The sequence below is a fragment of the Muscardinus avellanarius genome (genome assembly GCF_963383645.1).
Source record: "Muscardinus avellanarius genome assembly, chromosome: 4".
Taxonomy (NCBI): domain Eukaryota; kingdom Metazoa; phylum Chordata; class Mammalia; order Rodentia; family Gliridae; genus Muscardinus; species Muscardinus avellanarius.
In genome coordinates, this window is record NC_137789.1 from 135,113,025 (window position 1) to 135,132,677 (window position 19,653).

Genomic DNA, 19,653 nt, shown 5'->3' on the forward strand with positions numbered 1-19,653 from the left:
AATGCTGGAGGTGGTGACTGCAATGAGCATGAGAAAAGGAGCAGGAAGGAGTATCTGAAAGCCAAAAGGCAAAGGAGATGATGTTGGCAATTTTGCTGAAGCTAGCTCCAGACTGGCCAGAAAAGGACTTTTTTTTTCTTTGCAGTACTGTGGGTGGAACCCAGGGCCTTCTACCTCCAAGCTATACCCCCAGCCCTACTTTATTTTTCATTTGGAAACAGGATCTCACTAAGTTGCTGAGGCAGTCCTCGAGCCTGCAATCCTCCTGTCTCAGACTTCCAAGTACTAGGTTTAGAAGCGTGCACCACCACACCCAGCTGAGAAAAAGACATTTCAAGGAAAGGTCTTGGACAAGGCAACACACACACACACACACACACACACACACACACACACAGCCAGCATATGTACCTCTAAATCCTGTGACCCACAACTTCCAGGATTGTTTTAGGTCCTACTCCAAGGACTGGTCTTTGGTTTGGCCCCACATAGCTGCCAGCCCAGGATTTGTGCCACTGATTGCCCAGCTTGCCGGCAGGCCCTGCCTGTGATCCTAAACCTGTCACTACTACCTGCCTTTTTAGAAATGAACTTTGTTACTTTGTTCAAGCTCAAGGGATATGAATGCAAAGAGATCAGTAGAGTTTAAGCCATTTTAACAAGATATTACTGAGAAAGTAGAAGGAATGGACCCCCACGAGCCGTGTGAGATGGAAGCAAGGCTGCTCCTCACTGAGCTCTGACATGCCACACAACCCTGAGAAGGATCACCTCTCTGTGGGCCCCAGAGGCCTAAATAAGGACTGTCAAGAGGGCTCTAAAGGGCGGCTTGGGCAAGGACCTCAGAGTCTAGGGTTTTCTGTGTTGGTTGAGAGAAACATAAAGAATTAAGGAAATAGGAGGAGCTGGGTCACCCCGTTATATTATGCATCATGAAACCGGCGTCCCTCTGCATTTCCTCTGAGATCGCCGATGCTCAGTAGAGGGATGCTGTAAGTAGGATAAACAGTCCTTGATGAGGGTCAGAGACGCTAACAGAGCCAGAAGAGAAAGATGGAAACCACTCACAAATTATTGACGTCTTCTAGATCACTATTACAACAGAAATAAACAGATTTCTAGACATCTTCTGAACTTTAGGAACTCATTAATTTCAGGTATCAAGAAAAGGAAACAGGCTGTGCATGGTGGCTTGTAATCTCAGTACTTGGGAGGCTGAGACAGGAGAATCCAGGTTCATGGACAGCCGCAGCTACTTAGTGAAGCCCTCTGCAACATAGACCCTGTTACAAAATAAAAGAATAAAAAATAGCGTTGGGGTATAGCTTGGAGGTAGAATGCCCCTGGGCTCAATCCCTAGTACCACAAAAAAAAAAAAGGAAAAAAAAGAAAGAAACAGGAATGTCTCTGGCTCCTCCCACTGCAAACTAGTAGGTGCTCCTGCACTTTCTGTCACTCACAAGGCTTTATGATATGCCTGCCTTTCTCCTACTTAGCCTCCCTTTCAGGACTGACCGGCAGTAGAAAGGATCCTCCAGAGCACACCTGGGCAGAAGCCAGCTTCTGAGGACTGTGAAGCATTGATGCAGGCACCTTCCCGGCCATGCCTTGTGGCTGTTTAGCACAGGAGTGGGAGCAGAGCCCCTGGCAGCACTCGTGTTCATTTACAGCCTAGCGCTGGTTGTCTGGCCTCTATCTTCTCTCTTATTCTCATCTGAAGTCCTTCCTCCCTCCACTCCCAACAAGCAGCCTCCAGTTCTGTTTAGTTTGTTTCTTGTTTTCTCCTAATGCCTACTTAGTTATGCTGGTAATAAGATTCTTGGTCAGTGTTACACAGAATGAAACCAAAGTGGGGACGGGTGTGCTCCTGTAATCCTAGGGGCTTGGGAGGAGCAGTCTGAGGCAGGCAGATCACAAAATTTGAGGCCAACCTAGACAATTTAAGGAGACCCTGTCTTCAAATAAAGAGCCGAGGGTGCTGGGCATGGTGGCATCCAGTGTAATCCCAGTACTTGGGAGCCTGAGACTGGAGGATTGCAGGTTCATAGTCATCCTCAGAAATTTAGCAAGACCTTCAGCAACTTAGCAAGAACCTGTTTCAAAATAAAAAATGAACCAGTTGTGGTTGGCATATACCTGTAATCCCAGCACTTGGAAGGCTGAGACAGGAGGATCATAGGTTCGAGGCCAGCCGGGGGGTGAGCCGGGCATGCTGGCACATGCTTGTAATCCCAGCACTGGGGAGACAGGAGGATCTCAGGACTGCATCAGATACTCAGGCCCTCTGCAACTTAGTGAGACTTTGTTTTAAAAAATAGGGCTGGGGGTGTGGCTTGGAGGTAGAATGCCCCTAGGTTCAATCCCTAGTACCATAAATAAACAAACTGGGGTGTAGCTCAGAGGTAAAATACTCCTGGGTTTAATCCCCAGTGCCAAAAAATAAAAAAGGCTGGAGGTATAGCTCAGAAGTAGAATACCCCTGGGTTCAACTCCTAGTACCACAAAAAAGGGGGAATGGGGAAGAAAGAACCCAGAGACCTCTGATCTGCTATAATATGGCACCCAGATGGGTGTATGGGTGTTAGTGACTGTTCATTTCCTTCCCTGCACGTCTACCTCAGTTGCATCTGAACATACAACTCCAAAAGCAACCAGAGAAAAGCTGTGTTAAAAGATGAAAAGAAAGCTAGGCATGGTGGCGCACGCTTGTAATTCCAGCATTTGGGAGGCTAAGACAGGAGGATCACGGTTTGAGGACAGGCTTAGCTACTTAGTGAAGTCCTTTGTAATTCAGTGCGACCCTGTTTCAAAATAAAGAATAAAAAAGATGAAAAGAAGGCTGGCACGGTGGCGCATGCTTAGAATCCCAGTACTTGAAAGGCTGAGATTGGAGGGTCGCAGGTTCGCAGCCAGCCTCCGCTACTTAATGTACTTAATAAGGCCCTCTACAACTTAATGAGACCCTGTGTTAAAATAAGGAATAAAAATAGGGCTGCGATGTAACTCGGAGCTAGAATGCCTCTGGGTTCAACTCCCAGTATCTTGGCATTCAAAACTCTGGCCCTACTTGGTGTTTACTCTCATCCCCAAACTTCATATTTCCAGTCTTTGCCTCCATGGAATTAGTAGCCAAACACCAATGATTTCCAAAGTGTGGTCTCTGGATCACCAGTTTTAACTTCACTTGGGATCTTGTCTGAAATGCAAGTCCTTAGGCCCCACTCTAGACCTACAAAATCAAAAACACTGTAAGTGAGCCAGAATTTGTAAGTTTAACAAGCACTCCAGCTAATTATTTTTTTACTTTTTTTTTTTTTTTTTTTTTTTTTTTGCGGTTCTGGGGATGGAACCCAAGGGCATTCGGCCTCTGAGCTACAACCCTTGCCCTATTTTTCATTCTTTATTTTGAAACATGGTCTGAGTTGCGGAGGGCCTCACTAAGTAGCTGAGGCTGCCCACGAACCATGATCCTCCAGTCTCAGCCTCCCGAATGCTGGGATCACAAGCGTGCCCCACCACTCCCAGCCAGGTAATTTTGATATATGCTTAAGTTTAAGAAGCATATATTTTAAAAAGCATATATATTTTACCCAGTGGAGTTCTGCTGAGAAACTTGTTAAAGCCAGTTATGGGCAAAAACTCTTAGGTAGCTCAAGGAGCTACAGGTTTGGGAACTGGAGAGAGGGAAGCTAAAGGCTCTCAAAGCAATCCATAGGCACGCCGCCTTCCTTTTCTCTTCTCCACATCTTTTAATCTGTCCCTTTTTGCTGGAGCAGATCCCACTCATGAGGGCACAGCAGAGGGCATGGAGAACATGGCAGATGCTGTCACCCACGCCCGTTTTGTGGGCACAGATCCTGCTAGTGATGAGGTTGTCCTGATGAAAATCCTTCAGGTAAGTGGGAGGGGAAGAGCAATTAGGCTAATGGCCAGACTGGTGCCCAGCTCTACTTACCTGTATCAGCTGGCATCACGAAGCTATGTTTTGACTCCATTGGGGCTTAGAGACTGACTTTGTTTCCAAACAAGCAGCTCAGGTACCCAAAGTAAAAGGTTTTTCTAAGGAAAATAATTACAAGCCTTAAATGAATTGATATTAAATACTGGAAGCCTTAATACACTTGTACTTCTGGCAGACTATCTCTGTGCCATCTGTCTGTTGGGCTTGTGGACTAGAGCTAGAATTACTTCTGAATTATGTCAGGGTCATGCAAAGAGAAGAAACAGTTCCCAGGTCAAGCTCCTGGAAGACTCTGTATCAGTCTGAAGTGAGGTCAGCATTCTTTTAAAACTCATCCCTGGACAGGGGGTGTAGACCAATGGCAGAACATTTGCCTAGCATGTATAAAGCCCTAGGTTCCATCCCCAGTGCCACAAAAATAATAATTAAAAAATAATGTTGGACATGGTGGTGTACACCTGTAATCCCAGTACTTGGGAGGCTGAAACAAGAGGATCACAGGTCCAAGGTCAGCCTCAGCAATTTATTGAGATCTTGTTTCAAAATAAAACATAAACTAAGGCTGGGGGTATAACTCAGAGGTAAAATGCCCCTGAGTTCAGTCCCCAGTACCACAAAAAATATATATAAATAAAATTTTTAAAACTCACCTCTTAACACTTCTCTAGGAGACTAGAGGAATATAAGGCAGCTTTTTTTTTCCCCAGGTAAGCCTCTTTTCACCCAGCCTGCCATAATTATTGATCATAATGTCTCTTTCTTCCTGCAGGTTCTACGGACTCTCTTGCTAACGCCAGTGGGTACCCACCTAACCAATGAATCTGTGTGTGAGATTATGCAGTCTTGCTTCCGAATCTGCTTTGAAATGAGGCTCAGTGGTAGGTGCTTGAACACTGGCTCCTGCACCATTCCTGGGGCCACCAACTGGATACGTATACAGGATGCTCCTGAACCCCCCAAAAATGGAAAATTAGGACTTCATCCTCCTCCTTGTAGAGCCAGAGATCTAGAAGTCTCTGTAGTAGACAGTTGTGAAGCTGGAATAGAGATCTTAATCCATTTTGCCAAGGCAAGAGTGGGGATGAATCCCAGACTGACTCAGCCCAGCACCAGATCTCCCTCCTTGGGATTCTTGGGATTGACACAGCCTGCAACCCCAGAGAGCACATGTATGGTGCCCTTTTTTTCCTGACTCGGTAGTGCCACCTAGTGGACCAGTGAAGTTACCGCTGCCAGGCTGAGCTAGAGCTGGTTTTAATAAGTTTGGCATAATCCTTGGTAAACAAGGTTTGGAGGGGAGTCTGCTCTGAGAAGCCTCCTGATAATAGCACAGCAAGTAATGACACCTGTGTTATTTGTTTTTGCCTGTGCAGAGTTATTGAGAAAATCCGCAGAGCACACTCTCGTAGACATGGTGCAGCTGCTCTTCACAAGGTAAACCTGCTGCTGTTTGCTTCGTCCCTGCTGCCCAGGCCTCTTGAGCCTGCCTGCTTCCACATAGCCACTTTAGGGACCTGGCCAACCCCTTAGCCACATCAGAGGCCACTGGGATTATGAATAGGGCTAGTTCTCTGGGCCAAGGGTTACTGAGCAAGGGAGATGGAGGAGGGAGCTGGTTTGGCCTCAGGAGGAGAGAGAGGTTATTTAATCTAGGCTCACAGACCTTGTTCTTCTTCCCAAAACTGTGTCTGTTTCTGTGTAGGTAGCAGCTGGGAAAGGGAACCCAGAGAGGAAGGCAAACTTAAGGGAGCCTAGAGCAGGTTACGCAGTCCCCAGAGCCTGAGAAGGCCAAGGCTAGGATGAGCAAGTCATGAGCGTTGATTTGCTGCCCCTCAGTTTGCTTTGCCCAGGACTGTCATGATTGTAGCACATCAAGTTCCATCCTGGAAAGCCAAAATGATTGCTTTTCCCAGGAAAGGCCTCAGCCTTGGTTCTGAGAGGCCTTTTCATACTAGATTTAACCTCCAGCTTCCTATACCTCCTTTCAATAGATTCACTTTGAGAAGAACTGAAACAGTGGCTTAAAAACCTCCCCCTGTGCCAGGTGTGGTGGCACACGCCTGTAATCCCAGTACTTGGGAAGCTGAGACAGGAGGATCACAGGTTCAAGGATAGCTTCAGCAACTTAGCAAGACCCTGTTTCAAAATAAAAATAAAACAGGACTGGGGTGTAGAATCCCCCTGGATTCAGTCCCCAGTACCCCCGCCACACACACACACACAACCCCTTCCCCTGAGATTTCGTTTTGCTCTCAGATCTATAAGTAATCATCTTTATTATTTACAGACTAGACTGCTTTTAGAGCTCAGTCTCAAGTTTACTATTTCCAAAACTAAAGCCTGCATTTTACTTCTTGCCCTATGCCCATTCTCCTGGGGTTTTGACAGAATGCCCTCTCCCCATCTCTTGGTTTTTATTTTATTTTTATTTATTTATTTTTGGTGTGTGTGTGGTATTGGGGGTGGAACCCAGGGGCTTTTCTACCTCCGGGCTATACTCCCAGACCTGTTTTATACTTTATTTGGAAACAGGGTCTCACTAAGTTGCTGAGAGCCTCACTAAGTGGCTGAGGCTGGCTTCAACCTGTGCAATCCTCCTGTCTCAGCCTCCCAAGTGCTGGTATTACAAGCGTGTGCCACCATGCCCGGCTCATCTCTTGGTTTTTATTTTTTATTTTATTTTTTTGGTGGCACAGGGGGTGGAACCCAGAGGCTTTCTACCTCTGGGCTATACTCCCAGACCTATTTTATATTTTATTAGAAACAGGGTCTCACTAAGGTGCTGAGAGCCTCACTAAGTAGCTGAGGCTGGCTTCGAACCTGTGCGATCCTCCTGTCTCAGCCTCCCAAGCACGGGGATTACAAGCGTGCGCCACCACGCCTGGCTATCTCTTGGTTTTTAGTAGTACCTCTTAAGGATGAAAAGAGTGTCCACACTCCAAGGGCACTTAGTCACCTTGCCCTGGTAACTCCCTTCTTTGTCAATGGTATATATCCCCCAATTCCTGTGGCTCCTTTCTTTGTCCACGTCATTCATCCCTCAGTACTGTGGCTCTAAAAATGGTGAGATTTGCCTGCTTCTCTAACTCTTTTCCTAAGAGACAGGAATGATCTGGTCCAGAGCACTTTTGGCTGTAGCTGCATGAAGAAGACATTTGTCACTATGCTGAATGACAGTCCATGGGATTCTCTGTCTTATAGGTTACCTCAGTTTAAAGAAGAACCCAAGAGCTATGTGGGGACCAACATGAAGAAGGTAGGATCTAAGATCTGATGTGCTGTCCCTCATCCAAACACTAATCTCCCAACTTTAGTGCTGTGGGATACCCTTGCTTAGCAAAGACATGCTTTTGCCTTGACAGGTCTATTTGGAATATAGAAATAGCTCTCACTTCCTTAGTAAGAAATCTGTTCTCTCCCAATTACCTCTCCTTCCTCAACCTTTCCTTTCTGGCCTTTATCAACCCATCACATAAGCTGATGAGTCAGTCCTTTATGGAAAACACAGTGAGACCCATCAGGCTGGGCTAAAAATGTATGTTAACAAAAACTAATGTCTGCCACCCCCTCAGGATTTAGCCTTGTCAGCAGGTAGGAGTCCTAGAGAAGCTAGGCCCCAGATCTTATCCTAATGCTGGGTTCTACTGGGCTCATGCCTGCTAGTCTCTGTAGAAGTAATAAATCAAGACAGCCTGCAGATCAAAGGGTTCTCAAAGTGCTATTAGAAGAATGGTGGTCAAGAGGATGGCCTTTTTGTTTTGAACTGAAGCCGTGGACTTCACAGGCTTCTGACAAGGATTCTGCTTATAGCCCTAAGAGGTTCTACCCTTGGAGATGACCCTTGGTGTTTGGTGCATGCACCTGACCTTCCCCTGCCCCTTGCCATCCATCCCCATTCCTTCCCTGTGCCCTGTTGGCGTGTGTCTAAGTTTATTTCACTCTGTTTAAATCGTGCGTTTGCCTGTCTTTCACAGATTTCTCCATGTCTCCTCAACAAACTGGAGCTAAGTAGTGGGGAGCAGACCAAAGCCCTGAACCAGTTAGAGAGGGTACTACTCTTTAAGAATCTCAAGGTCTCTCTCCCTCTCCCTCTCCTTTCCCCTTTTTATTTATTTATTTAAATGCTTATATTATTATATGTAACACTTGGGTCCCATATCTGTTGTGTAAATCACAACTTACCCCTCCCTAGTAACACAGCTTGGCTTTGGAAGAGTTGCATGTGTTTGTAGCATTTTGTAGTGGTATGAATTCTCCTGGAGCCTCTCATAGCCTGGAGGCAGAAAGAAGCCTTGAACATCACATGAGCCTAGAGATCCTGGGTCCTGCTATCATCTTGTGGGGAGGCTTAAGACCCACCATTTCTAGTAAACTACAGGGACCTCCAAGCAAGGTCCCTTCCTCTTCTATTCTCCCCCTGTCTCAGAGCTGACAGAGAGCTGAAGCACAGTCCTCAAGTTGATCTGGATACCTAGATTAGGTTTGTAGAAAAAAGATAGCTCATCCAGTGGGAGCCTTTTTATTTCTTGTTACCATTAAAGGGATCATTTCAAGGTTTAGAACTGTAGATTAATAGAAAAGGTAGCCAGGTGTGGTGGTACACGCTTGTAATCCCGGTACTTGGGAGGCTGAGACAGGATGATTGCAGGTTTGCGGCTAGTCTCAGCTACTTAGTGAGGCCCTCTGCAACTTAGTGAGACCTTATTTCAAAAAATAAAGAATAAATAGGGCTGGGCGGGCGTGGTGGCGCACGCTTGTAATCCCCGCACTTGGGAGGCGGAGACAGGAGGATCGCGCAGGTTCGAAGCCAGCCTCTCTGGCTTAAGAGACCCTGTCTCCAAATAAAAAATATAGATAAAATAGGTCTGGGAGTGTAGCCCAGAGGTAGAAGGGTTCTATCCCCAGTACCAAAAAAAAAAAAAAAAAAAAAAAATTAGGGCTGGGGGTGTAGCTCGGAGGTAGAAATACTTTGGGATCTGCAAAGATGCCCTCTGTCCTTTAAAAGTCAAGATATAGGGGAGGATAGAGGAAGGGTCCAACTAAAAAGTACCCAAATACCTAGGAAGAAAAGGTGGTAAGGAATGCCTAGGCTATCTATCGCAAAAGTATGCATGCTAGAGGTGTGGTTGTGGCTATGTAGTTCATTGAGGATAAAAATAATTGTGTGTGTACCTCCCTGTAGCTAGATAGTCTGTAAGCCTGTGTCTCTGAACACATTGTCTCAAATTTCCTTTGTGTGCTTGCATAGTCTCAAGTTGTAGCTCTCTTCAGTGGCTACCTAGCATGTTGCCATAATTATTAACCTAGGACTCGCCCTCTTTCCATAGAGCTTTTGCCGTCCTTTGGAATAAAGAGCTGTGTAAATAAGGTAGGGCAGGGTTCCATGAACACCTACTGCCTACCCTGCACCTTAAGAGTGGAACACAGCTATAGTTTGTTTGTTTGTGGGGTTTTTTGGTGGTACTGGGGTTCCTGAAGACCCTTCAACCTCCAGGTTACACTCCCAGACCTATTTTATATTTTTCTTTATTTTTGGAAACAGGGTCTCTTAAGCCAGCGCTGCTGCCTTTGAACCAGCGCGATCCTCCTGTCTCCGCTTCCCAAGCGCGGGGATTACAAGCGTGCGCCACCACGCCCGGCCATAGCTATAGTTTTAAAAAGCTGCGGCATAGCCAGGCGTGGTGGTGCATGCTTATAATCCCAGCACTTGGGAGGCTGAGACAGGAGGTTCGCACAGATTCTAAGCCAGCCTCAGCTAACTTAGTGAGGCTCTCAGCAACTTAGTGAAACCCTGTTTCCAAATAAAGTATAAAATAGATCTGAAAGTGTATCCCGGAGGTAGACAAGCTCCTGGGTTCCACCCTCACCACACACAAAAAAAGTAAAAGCTGGGGCATTTATGAGATTGAGCAGCCTCTTAGCCCCTACTCCTACCCAAAGGCTAAGAACGCTCACTGAGATAACCAGGTGGGAGCTATCTCTGCAGAAGATAGAGGGGAAACAGGAAAGACTGGTCCGTGTATAGAAGGAATATCAATGATGGACTCTTATCCTCAGGGGAAATGACTGGAATGGCGGTGCCTCCTAGAGAGAAAGGCTATCTCGTAGAAATAGATCCAGCTGGTAGTACTTTTGGGAGTTCAGTGACAGTTGCAAGTAGAGCCTCGTTGAGCTTCTTGTCCTTCTATTTATTTAGCTAACTCCTCTCCCAGAACATTTTTATGAACTTGATCTACCGCAGCTCCAGTGAGCATCTTTCTAGTTCCTGATTAGCTGTGGTGCTAGAACACTTGAAGCTCAGTTCTAAAACATATGAGTGAAGGCATTTGGAAATGAAGGGACAAGAACTGTGAATCTGATGTGAGACTGCTGCTATGTTACTAAGAGGTGGGAGAAGCCTCAGCTTTTGGTCCTCTTTTTTATTGAAGTGAGCTGTGGGTAGAGAAGGAAGAATTATGTGTTTTCTAAGCAAGAAATCAAATCATATCCAGGCTCAGAGTTGAGGAAGGGAGCCTATCCCCAAATATCAAAAACAATTGGACAAATTCCTTGAAGTTGCACCTTGAAGACCAACAGTGAGAAGGACAGCTGTCCCCTTGGTACAGCAGATGAGGAGTGGCAGAGATCTGTCAGCTGCCATGACCTTCCATCCTTTATCAATACATGGAAACCACTCCTTTCCTAACTCCAAGGAATTAGCCTTTAACCAACTGAGGCAGGAATTCCAGAGAATATGGGATGTATTTATGTCTAGGTCTAGTCCAGGCAGAAATAAGAAAGCCACAGTCTGGGCAGAAAGGAGTAGACTCTCATTGTTAGATAAGAACTAGAAGTAGGAGGCTGCTTTGCAGAGCAGATGAGGAGGAAAGCCCAGGAGTCCTGTAGATCTGAGACTCCAGGAAAAACAGCCCCTGTCCTTAACCCTTTCTGCATCATCTATAGGACTTGGGATAACCTATGTAATGTAACACCCAGGACCCAGGGAAGTAGATAGTAAGTGGGAGGCTGGCCCTATCAGTGATGGTCAAGAAGCAGAATGCCACTTTCCACATGGAATTTTTCGTGTCACTCTGAAGTAGAAATGTAGAAATCTAGGTTAGAGGAATAGAAACAATTTGATGGTAGACTCTTACTTCAGCACAGGTGTGGGAATACAGGCTGTTTTCCAAACGACTAAATGAGGGGAGATTTCTAGGGATAAACTCTCACTGTCAACAGTCTTCATTTGAGTGCTAATGAGCTATGATATTTCCAGCTGAAAATGAGAGCAGGAGGCATGAGTGATTCATCCAAGTGGAAAAAACAGAAGAGATCCCCCCGGCCTCCACGTCACATGACCAAAGTTACGTCAGCTTCAGAACTGTCTGCCACTAACGGAACCTCCTTATCCACCAACCTCACAGGTGCGTTCCCTGGGCTGCTTCCTCTTGATTGGAACAAAAAAGAAAGAAAAGCTTCTTTCTCTCTCGTGGATTTTGAAGTGGAAGACCAGCCAACTGAGGGCTCTGGTCTTTTTGCTAAGAGCAAAAGGGAAACTCCATGTCAGATTGGACTATGACCATTCAGCAACCCTGCAATGACTGAAAGCTGTTCTCCTTTCAGAGGGACCCTGACTACTCTAAAGAAAAATACGTTCAGAGATGAGCATGCAGAGCCCTTTCCCACAGTCTTTCTTCAAGCCTCACTTGCTTTTCTTGGCAGGTGGCATGCCCTTCATCGATGTGCCCACACCCATCTCCTCTGCAAGTTCAGAAGCTGCCTCAGCAGTGGTCAGCCCCTCTACAGACAGTGGCCTAGAGTTCTCCTCCCAGACCACCTCCAAGGAGGACCTCACTGACCTGGAGCAACCTGGCTCTCCAGGGTACAACACAGCTGCAGAGCCTGGGAGCAGTGAGCTAGGGGTTCCCGAGCAGCCTGACCCTCAGGTATCGCTTTAATTTTTAAATATCCCTCTTCATTCATTCCGTAGGAATTGGTTTGTTTGGATCTTATATGCAGACCTAAGCTCAAAAGATGGTTGAGATAAGGGGTTCTTCCTAGTTCCCAGAATTACTTGTGCTGCCTGAAAACCTATAGCATGACTTACCATAGAAGAGAGCTGGGCATGGCTCTTTCTAGAAGGGAATGATCCAAATTTGAAGTTTATGAGAACCTCTGATACCTTTAGGGTTCTAGTCACAGTAGGTCAGTGATGTGTCAGAAGATATTTTCTGAGTCCTGCACTGAGCCATCTTGCATTGATTTATAAACCACTGAGCTGGTCCTACCCCTGCAATCCTTTGCAAACACGCTTGGAGGCAGATACTTCAAGGGAGTAAGTTCCGAATTACTTTTACCTCATCCCTCTTCCAATACCTGCTTGCTACTTGTCATAGCAGGAAGGAGCCCAGGTGGAAAAGGCCCAGTCAGCATCAGTGGAATCCATTCCTGAAGTGTTAGAGGAGTGCATGTCCCCTACTGACCACTCTGACTCTGCTTCTGTCCATGACATGGATTACGTCAATCCCCGGGGCGTGCGCTTTACGCAGTCTTCCCAGAAAGAAGGTAGGTGCTCTCTGGCAGGCTCTACCTATTCACCTCTTTTGTTCTACCCTCTGAGCTGCTTGAACCTAAACCGGCCTGGACCAAAGTGACTAGTCCATTTTCTAGGCAGGAAGTGGAAGCAGGCCATAAGAATACTGGCCTGCAGCCAGACGTGGTGGTGTACATCTGTAATGCTAGTGCTCAGGAGGCTGACACAAGAGGATCGCAGGTTCAAGGACAGCCTTAACAACATAGACTCTGCAACTTAGTGAGACCCTGTTTTTTGTTTGTTTGTTTTGTTTTGTTTTGTTGTTTTTCTGGGTTTTTTGGTGGTACTGGGGTTCCTGGAAACCCTTCTACCTCTAGGCTACACTCCCAGACCTATTTTATATTTTTCTTTGGAAACAGGGTCTCTTAAGCCAGCAAGGCTGGCTTCGAACCAGCACGATCCTCCTGTCTCTGCCTCCCAAGCGCAGGGATTACAAGCGTGCGCCACCACGCCCGGCTGAGACACTGTTTTACAGCAATAAATAAAAAGGTCTGGAGGTGTAGCTAGAAGGAAAAATGGTTTGCCTCTGGATTCAACCCCCATATACACACGCGCGCGCACACGCAAATCTTGGCATGCATGGAATTCTCCTCTAACTTATACCAAGAGAGAATTTGATGGACAATGAAAAGTGAGAGGGAAGAATAGGAAACTTAGAACTTTGAACTAAAAGGGAGATCATTATCCAGGCATGGTGGTACATGACTATCATCCCAGTACTCAGGACGCTGAGACAGAAGGATCACAGGTTTGAGGCCAGCCTCAGCAATTTAGCAGGACCCTGTTTCAAGATAAAAAAAAAATACAAACTGCTGGCGGTATATGTAGAATGCCCCTGTGTTCAATCTCCAGTACCACAAAAAAAAAAAAAAAGAAAAGAAAAGAAAAGAAATGAAGGATCATTGATTCTGATTCCCTCCAGTAAGTTCCTTCACTTCCCAGGTTGGGGGTGGGGAAGCAGGGGTTCTTTTCCTTAAAGAAAATCACTTACCATAAATTGGTATGATACAGGGAAAGCTATGCCAAGCATGCAGACTCGTTTGTTCGTTCTTTTCTTTCCTTCTTTCTTTCTTTCTTTCCTTCTTTTTTTCTTTTTTCTGTACTGGGGATGGAACTCAGGGGCATTCTACCTCTGAGCTACAGCCTATTTTTTATTTATTTATTTTGGTGGTACTGGGGTTCCTGGAAACCCTTCTACCTCCGGGCTATACTCTCAGACCTATTTTATATTTTTATTTGGAAACAGGGTCTCTTAAGCCAGCACGGCTGGCTTTGAACCTGCGCGATCCTCCTGTCTCTGCCTCCCAGGATTACTAGCATGCACCACCATGCCCAGCTTTATTCATTGTTTTAAAACGGGGTCTCTCTGAGTTGCAGAGGACCTCACTAAGTAGCTGAGGCTGTCCATGAACTGCAATCCTCCTGTCTCGGCCTCCCGAATGCTGGAATTACAAATGTGTGCCTCCACACCTGGCTTAGTTGTTTTTAACAATTTCACTCTTCTCGCCTTCCCAGGCACAGCTCTGGTTCCCTATGGTCTTCCCTGTATCCGAGAGCTCTTCCGCTTCCTTATCTCCCTCACCAACCCACATGACCGCCACAACTCAGAGGTTATGATCCACATGGGACTGCATTTGCTGACAGTGGCTCTTGAGTCAGCCCCTGTGGCCCAGTGCCAGACCCTATTGGGCCTCATCAAAGATGAGATGTGCCGTCACTTATTCCAGGTAAGACCAGATTACTTACAACCTTTGTTTTCAGGGTCCTCAGAGGCCAAGGGGGCACAAAGTAGTTTAGTTTGTTGTATAGAGATTGTAAATCCCAGTAAAGCACCTCCCTCTCAAATTGGCCTGTAGTTCTAATAAAAGGTTTCCAGTAGTTTCCCCAAGGATTCTGATAGTTAAGAAAATTGCAGGAATGACTAGATATAAAGTTCCTTCAGAAGGCTGGGCTTGGTGGCGCACACATGTAATCCCAGCATTTGGGAGGCTGATACAGGAGTATTGTGCAGGTTCAAGGCCAAGCCTCATTTACTTAGTGAGGCCCTTTGCAATGCAGTGAGACCCTGTTTCAAAGTAAAGAATAAAATATAGGGCTGGGGGTATAGTTTGGAGGTAGAATGCCCCTAGGTTCCATCCCCAGTACCATAAATTAATAAATAAATAAATAAATAAATAAATAAATAAATAAATAACTTTATCAGAGGTAGGATGCTCCTGGGTTCAATCCCCAGTGCTACAGGGAAAAAAAAAAATGTCATGATTTACTTTCCTCTGATCTCCAGCTACTCAGTGTAGAGCGACTGAACCTTTACTCTGCTTCCCTGCGAGTATGCTTCCTTCTATTTGAGAGCATGCGGGAGCATCTCAAGTTCCAACTAGAGGTAAGTTTCTTGACTTTGGATGTAAAACAAAAATGGATATATATGGCATCTTCAGTGGAACCAACTATATCAGGCTGCAGGGGTGGGATACAGAGTCTTCCTGGAGGAGGGTGTTTTTAGCCTGTATAGTTTGGTTCCTAGATTGACCTCTATAGTGGGAAAGTCCAGAGAAGCTCGGGGAACACTGGCTGACCATAATGGGAGAACCCAGACACGAGCGAGGAACGCATCGTGAGTGGAGCAGTTCTCTGCTCAGTAGTTCCTCTTGCACGTCAAGCCAGCATTGCAAAAAGGAATTCTAAACAGGATCAGTTCAGGCTCATACAGAGAACATAAAAAGGGCAATAGGCAACTTCTTTCCAACTAGGCCTAAGAAAGAGAACTAGGTTTTATCCCCCAACATGGAGACCAAAGAAGAGATTTACTTAGGAGTGGGATATCATTATGTCTCTTAATGTGTGCCTCCTGGCCGGGCTTCTGCATGCTGTTTAATGTTCTTCCTAATTTTCTCTTCCTATCTTGAATCTTTTCCCCATTCAATGGCATTCACTGGGTTATTGCCAGATGTACATCAAAAAGCTCATGGAGATCATCACTGTGGAAAACCCCAAGATGCCTTATGAGATGAAGGAGATGGCGCTGGAGGCCATTGTGCAGCTCTGGCGTATCCCCAGCTTTGTCACCGAGCTCTACATCAACTACGACTGTGACTACTACTGTTCCAACCTCTTTGAGGACCTCACTAAGCTGCTGTCCAAGGTGCTGAGCACTCTTACTGGCCCCTAGACTGGTTCCATTAAGGGGATCCTGGTGGTAGTGAGAATGCTATATACATGGTGAGGAACATTTCAGAAATGGGAAGATGAAAAAGAAAGGCATTTTCTAAGAGCAATGACGAAGTCACAGGTTTCAGAATTTTTGGAAAAATAATCATTTAAAACAGTATTAGCTTGGCATGGTGGCGCACGCCTGTAGTCCTAGCACTTGGGAGGTGGAGACAAGAGGATCGAGGTCAGCGAAGACCTTCAACAACTTAGTGAGACCCTTTAAAAAAAAACAAAAAACAAAGTATTGTTGGGCATGTTGGCACACACTTGTAATCCCAGTACTTGAGAGGCTGAGATAAGAGGATCACAGATTCGCTGCTAGCCTCAGCTATTTAGTGAGGCCCTTTGCAACTTAGTGAGACCCTGTTTCAAAAATAAAGAATATGCTGGGGATAGTGGCACACACTTGTAATCCCAGCATTTGAGAGACTGAGACAGAAGGATCGCAATTCACGGACAACCTCAGCTACTACTTAGTGAGACCCTTTGCAACTCAGTGAGACCCTATTTCAAAATAAAGAATTAAAAAACAGGGCTGGGGGTGTAGCTCAGAAGGAGAATGCCCCTGGGTTCCATCCCCAGTACTGCAAAAAAAAAAAAAAATTTAATTAATTAATAAAAATAGGGCCGGGAGTGTAGCTTGGAAGTAAAATAAATTCCCCTGGGTTCCATCCCTAGTACTGCAAAAAAAAAAAAAAAAAAAATCTGAAATCTTCAGATTCAGATTAATAACCAAGCTTGGTTATTCTTTAAAAAGCCAGGCAAAAAAAAAAAAAAAAGGATAAAAAATAGGACTGGGGATATAGCTCAGAGGTAGAATGCCCCTGAGTTCAATCCCAAGTACCACGGAAAAAAAAAAAAAAAAAAGAAAAGAAAAGAAAATATCCTCCTAACCTCAAATCAAATGGATGTTTACTTTCCAGAATGCCTTCCCTGTGTCTGGTCAACTCTATACAACACACCTACTGTCTCTTGATGCCCTACTGACAGTGATTGACAGCACGGAGGCCCACTGCCAGGCCAAAGTCCTCAACAGCGTCAGCCAACAGGAGAAGAAAGAAGCTGTCAGACCCAACTATGAGGCCCTTGATGGCACCAGAGAATCCAGCAGCAGTGAGAGGCATTTCTGTTCCTTTCTTTCTTTCCCTTTTTTTTTTTTTTTTCCATTGATGATTCCCAGGTTTTGTGCTTATCCCTTCTCTACTGACTGAGTTCTTTCTCCTCTTTTTATCACTTAACACTTCCCCTGGGGTACATCCAATTCTGTTTCCAGAGTTTGGTGGTTTGAGCCACAGGCCAAGCAGGCAAGTTAGCAAGAATCATGGATTTTCTTCTTTTCTTCCTCCCCACTGTGGTAATTTTACAGAATTATTATTTCCTTATGGCATCAGAAGAGGCCAGAGACTGAAGCATACAGTACTTCTGCATATAGTACTGCTCTTCCCCATCCCTAGTACCTGCCTCCACTCTCATTAACTTTCTCCATCTTTCCTTGAGATTGAGAAACTTCAGGGAAAGTAACCAGGTAGTCTCTTTGTTAAGTTAGAGAATCTCTAAGACTTGGCTGACCTGGGATAGTATCTACTTAATTTGGCTTGAATTTGCCCTGGCCGGTTCCCTGTAGGAGAGCTTCTGGGCTTAGAACTCAACCTCTTCTGAACCAGGCGTGGTGGCGCACACTTGTAATCCCCGCGCTTGGGAGGCAGAGACAGGAGGATCGCGCAGGTTCAAAGCCAGCCAAACGCGCTGGCTTAGGAGACCCTGTTTCCAAATAAAAATGTAAAAATAGGTCTGGGAGTATAGCCCAGAGGTAGAAGGACTTCCAGGAACCCCAGTACCACACGCATGCACACACACACACACACACACACACACACACACACACACACACACAAAAGAACTCAACCTCTTCTGCAGCTCTGCTTGGCTTCATATCTGTAAATCTTCATATATCTTTTCTCTTACCAGCTGAGACAGCAGCCAGCGATGGGAAAGCCACAGGCCTGGCCCCAGACGTCCCAGGCCTGCATCTGTTGGGTGGAAGACAGCCATCAGCAGAGCGTGGAAAACCAAGCTGCAGTGATCTAGAGGAAGCGGGCAACTCTGGGGGTGGGTCCTGGCGTCCATCACCTTAAGCCCTCAAGGATTGGTGGGAGAGAGAGGGAGGGAAACAGAGCAGCCGAGGGCAGTTCCCTAGTGAGGCTTGGCAGCCTGCCATGGCTTCAACCTCAGAGGAAAGAAAACATCCTGAGAGCCGGGCGTGGTGGCTCACTCTTGTAATCCTGGTACTTGGGAGGCTGAGACAGGAGGATCACATGAGGTTTGAGTAACTTAGTGAGGCCCTCCACAACCTAATGAGACCCTGTTTCAAATTTTAAAATATAAAATATGGTTGGGAGTGTATTTCAGAAGTAGACTGCCTCTCAGTTCAATCTCCAATACCAAAAAAATAAAGAAAACATCTGATCCCCCAGAAGGTAGGGCTTCCAATGGTAGGAGAGTGGTGGTTATAAGAAAATCTCTGGGGTTCCTCCTTTTCACTGGAGAGTATGTCAGTGATCTTTCAAAAGTCATTATTCTGGTAAAGGCCTTAACAGATCTTTTTCCTCTCTTCTTCCCACTCCTAGGTGACAAAAAGTTTACCCAGAAGCCACCTCGATTTTCCTCTCTCCTGCCAGATCCACGGGAATTAATTGAAATTAAAAACAAAAAGAAGGTAATATTTATTTATTTATTTATTTCCCAGAGTTCAGCTTTACTCACCTCTGTCTGGATGCCCCCTGTAGGGCTCTGTCTCAGAGGATGTGAGAGATTCTAACAGCTAATTGTACAGCTTCCTCAGGCTCATCTTAGGGCTTGTGGGACTCCATCAATCGTCCAGTTCTTTGAAGGCCTTCTCTTAGTCCTCAGTCATGTAGCTGAACAGTGCTATTGTTTGTCCCTGAATAAATGCTGCTCTAGCTGACAGCCACGTGTTACTAATGATAATGACAGAAGCCCTGTGAGCTGGTATCATGTGGGTCACCAAAGGTTTTGGTCGTCTCCACTTCTGGAGTGATGATGGGCAATCAAAGGGAATTGACATTTATTCTGGTGCCTTAGTAAAGTTCAAATAGCAGTTTGTGCTTTTAGTTTTCTAAACACAAAGAAAACCTTTTATTTAACTCTTTTTTCCTCTTATTGCCAGTTTGAACAACTTTGGCTTATGTCCTTGGTTACAAGGCTGTGACTGGGCATGCAAGGAGCAGAGCTGTCATGACAGTCGTCATCCTTCAAATATAGAGCCTTCAGAGATAGACAGCCAAAGAATGAAGGGGAACCCAAGCCAAGCCATAAACAAGATGCTGGCTGCCGGTAGATGCCAGGGATATAAAACTGATGAAAAGAATTCTCTAACATCTTTCATCTTTTTCCCTGATTTCTAAAATAGAGGACAGGAGGCTATCCCATGCATATTAAGCACTCAGAAAAAGAGTAGCAAGGAGTTTTTCAGCCACTTCTGGTGAGGCAAAACGATAGTGGAAAGCTAAGACCAGTATGGCCCAGTCTTAGCTGTGGAATCACAAAGAACTGTGTCCATAACCCACTGTGTGGCCAGCTCCTTAATTATATGACAGAGTTCAGCCTGGCCTTCTCTGACTTAGGAGTAGAGCATCTTCTGACACCTATAGTCTTTCTCTTCTAGCTGCTAATCACTGGCACAGAGCAGTTCAACCAGAAACCAAAGAAGGGGATCCAGTTTCTGCAGGAGAAAGGCCTCCTCACCATCCCAATAGACAACACAGAAGTAGCCCAGTGGCTCCGAGAGAACCCTCGGCTAGACAAAAAAATGATCGGAGAGTTTGTGAGTGACCGCAAAAACATTGACCTGTTGGAAAGTTTTGTGAGGTGAGGAAGCTATATGAAATGG

At 45.6% G+C, this 19,653-nt stretch overlaps 1 protein-coding gene across 14 annotated transcripts in view; it reads left to right on the forward strand.

Annotated features, from left to right (window-relative positions):
* Nucleotides 1–19,653, forward strand: part of GBF1 (golgi brefeldin A resistant guanine nucleotide exchange factor 1) — a gene marked incomplete at both ends in the record, with an annotated part of 135,712 nt that overhangs the window by 94,684 nt on the left and 21,375 nt on the right. For 5 of the 14 annotated variants that reach the window (XM_080695400.1, XM_080695402.1, XM_080695403.1 and 2 more), the window contains 14 exons: nt 3,777–3,895; nt 4,731–4,839; nt 5,335–5,395; nt 7,163–7,217; nt 11,217–11,364; nt 11,663–11,886; nt 12,340–12,505; nt 14,049–14,260; nt 14,818–14,916; nt 15,481–15,675; nt 16,667–16,856; nt 17,712–17,852; nt 18,371–18,459; nt 19,429–19,631. In XM_080695400.1, the coding sequence (XP_080551526.1) occupies nt 3,777–3,895; nt 4,731–4,839; nt 5,335–5,395; nt 7,163–7,217; nt 11,217–11,364; nt 11,663–11,886; nt 12,340–12,505; nt 14,049–14,260; nt 14,818–14,916; nt 15,481–15,675; nt 16,667–16,856; nt 17,712–17,852; nt 18,371–18,459; nt 19,429–19,631 (2,011 nt within the window). Of the gene's footprint in view, nt 1–3,776; nt 3,896–4,730; nt 4,840–5,334; nt 5,396–7,162; nt 7,218–7,935; nt 8,035–11,216; nt 11,365–11,662; nt 11,887–12,336; nt 12,506–14,048; nt 14,261–14,817; nt 14,917–15,480; nt 15,676–16,666; nt 16,857–17,711; nt 17,853–18,370; nt 18,460–19,428; nt 19,632–19,653 lie in introns of all 14 variants that reach the window. The other 9 variants (XM_080695392.1, XM_080695398.1, XM_080695397.1 and 6 more) reach the window with 6 other exon arrangements.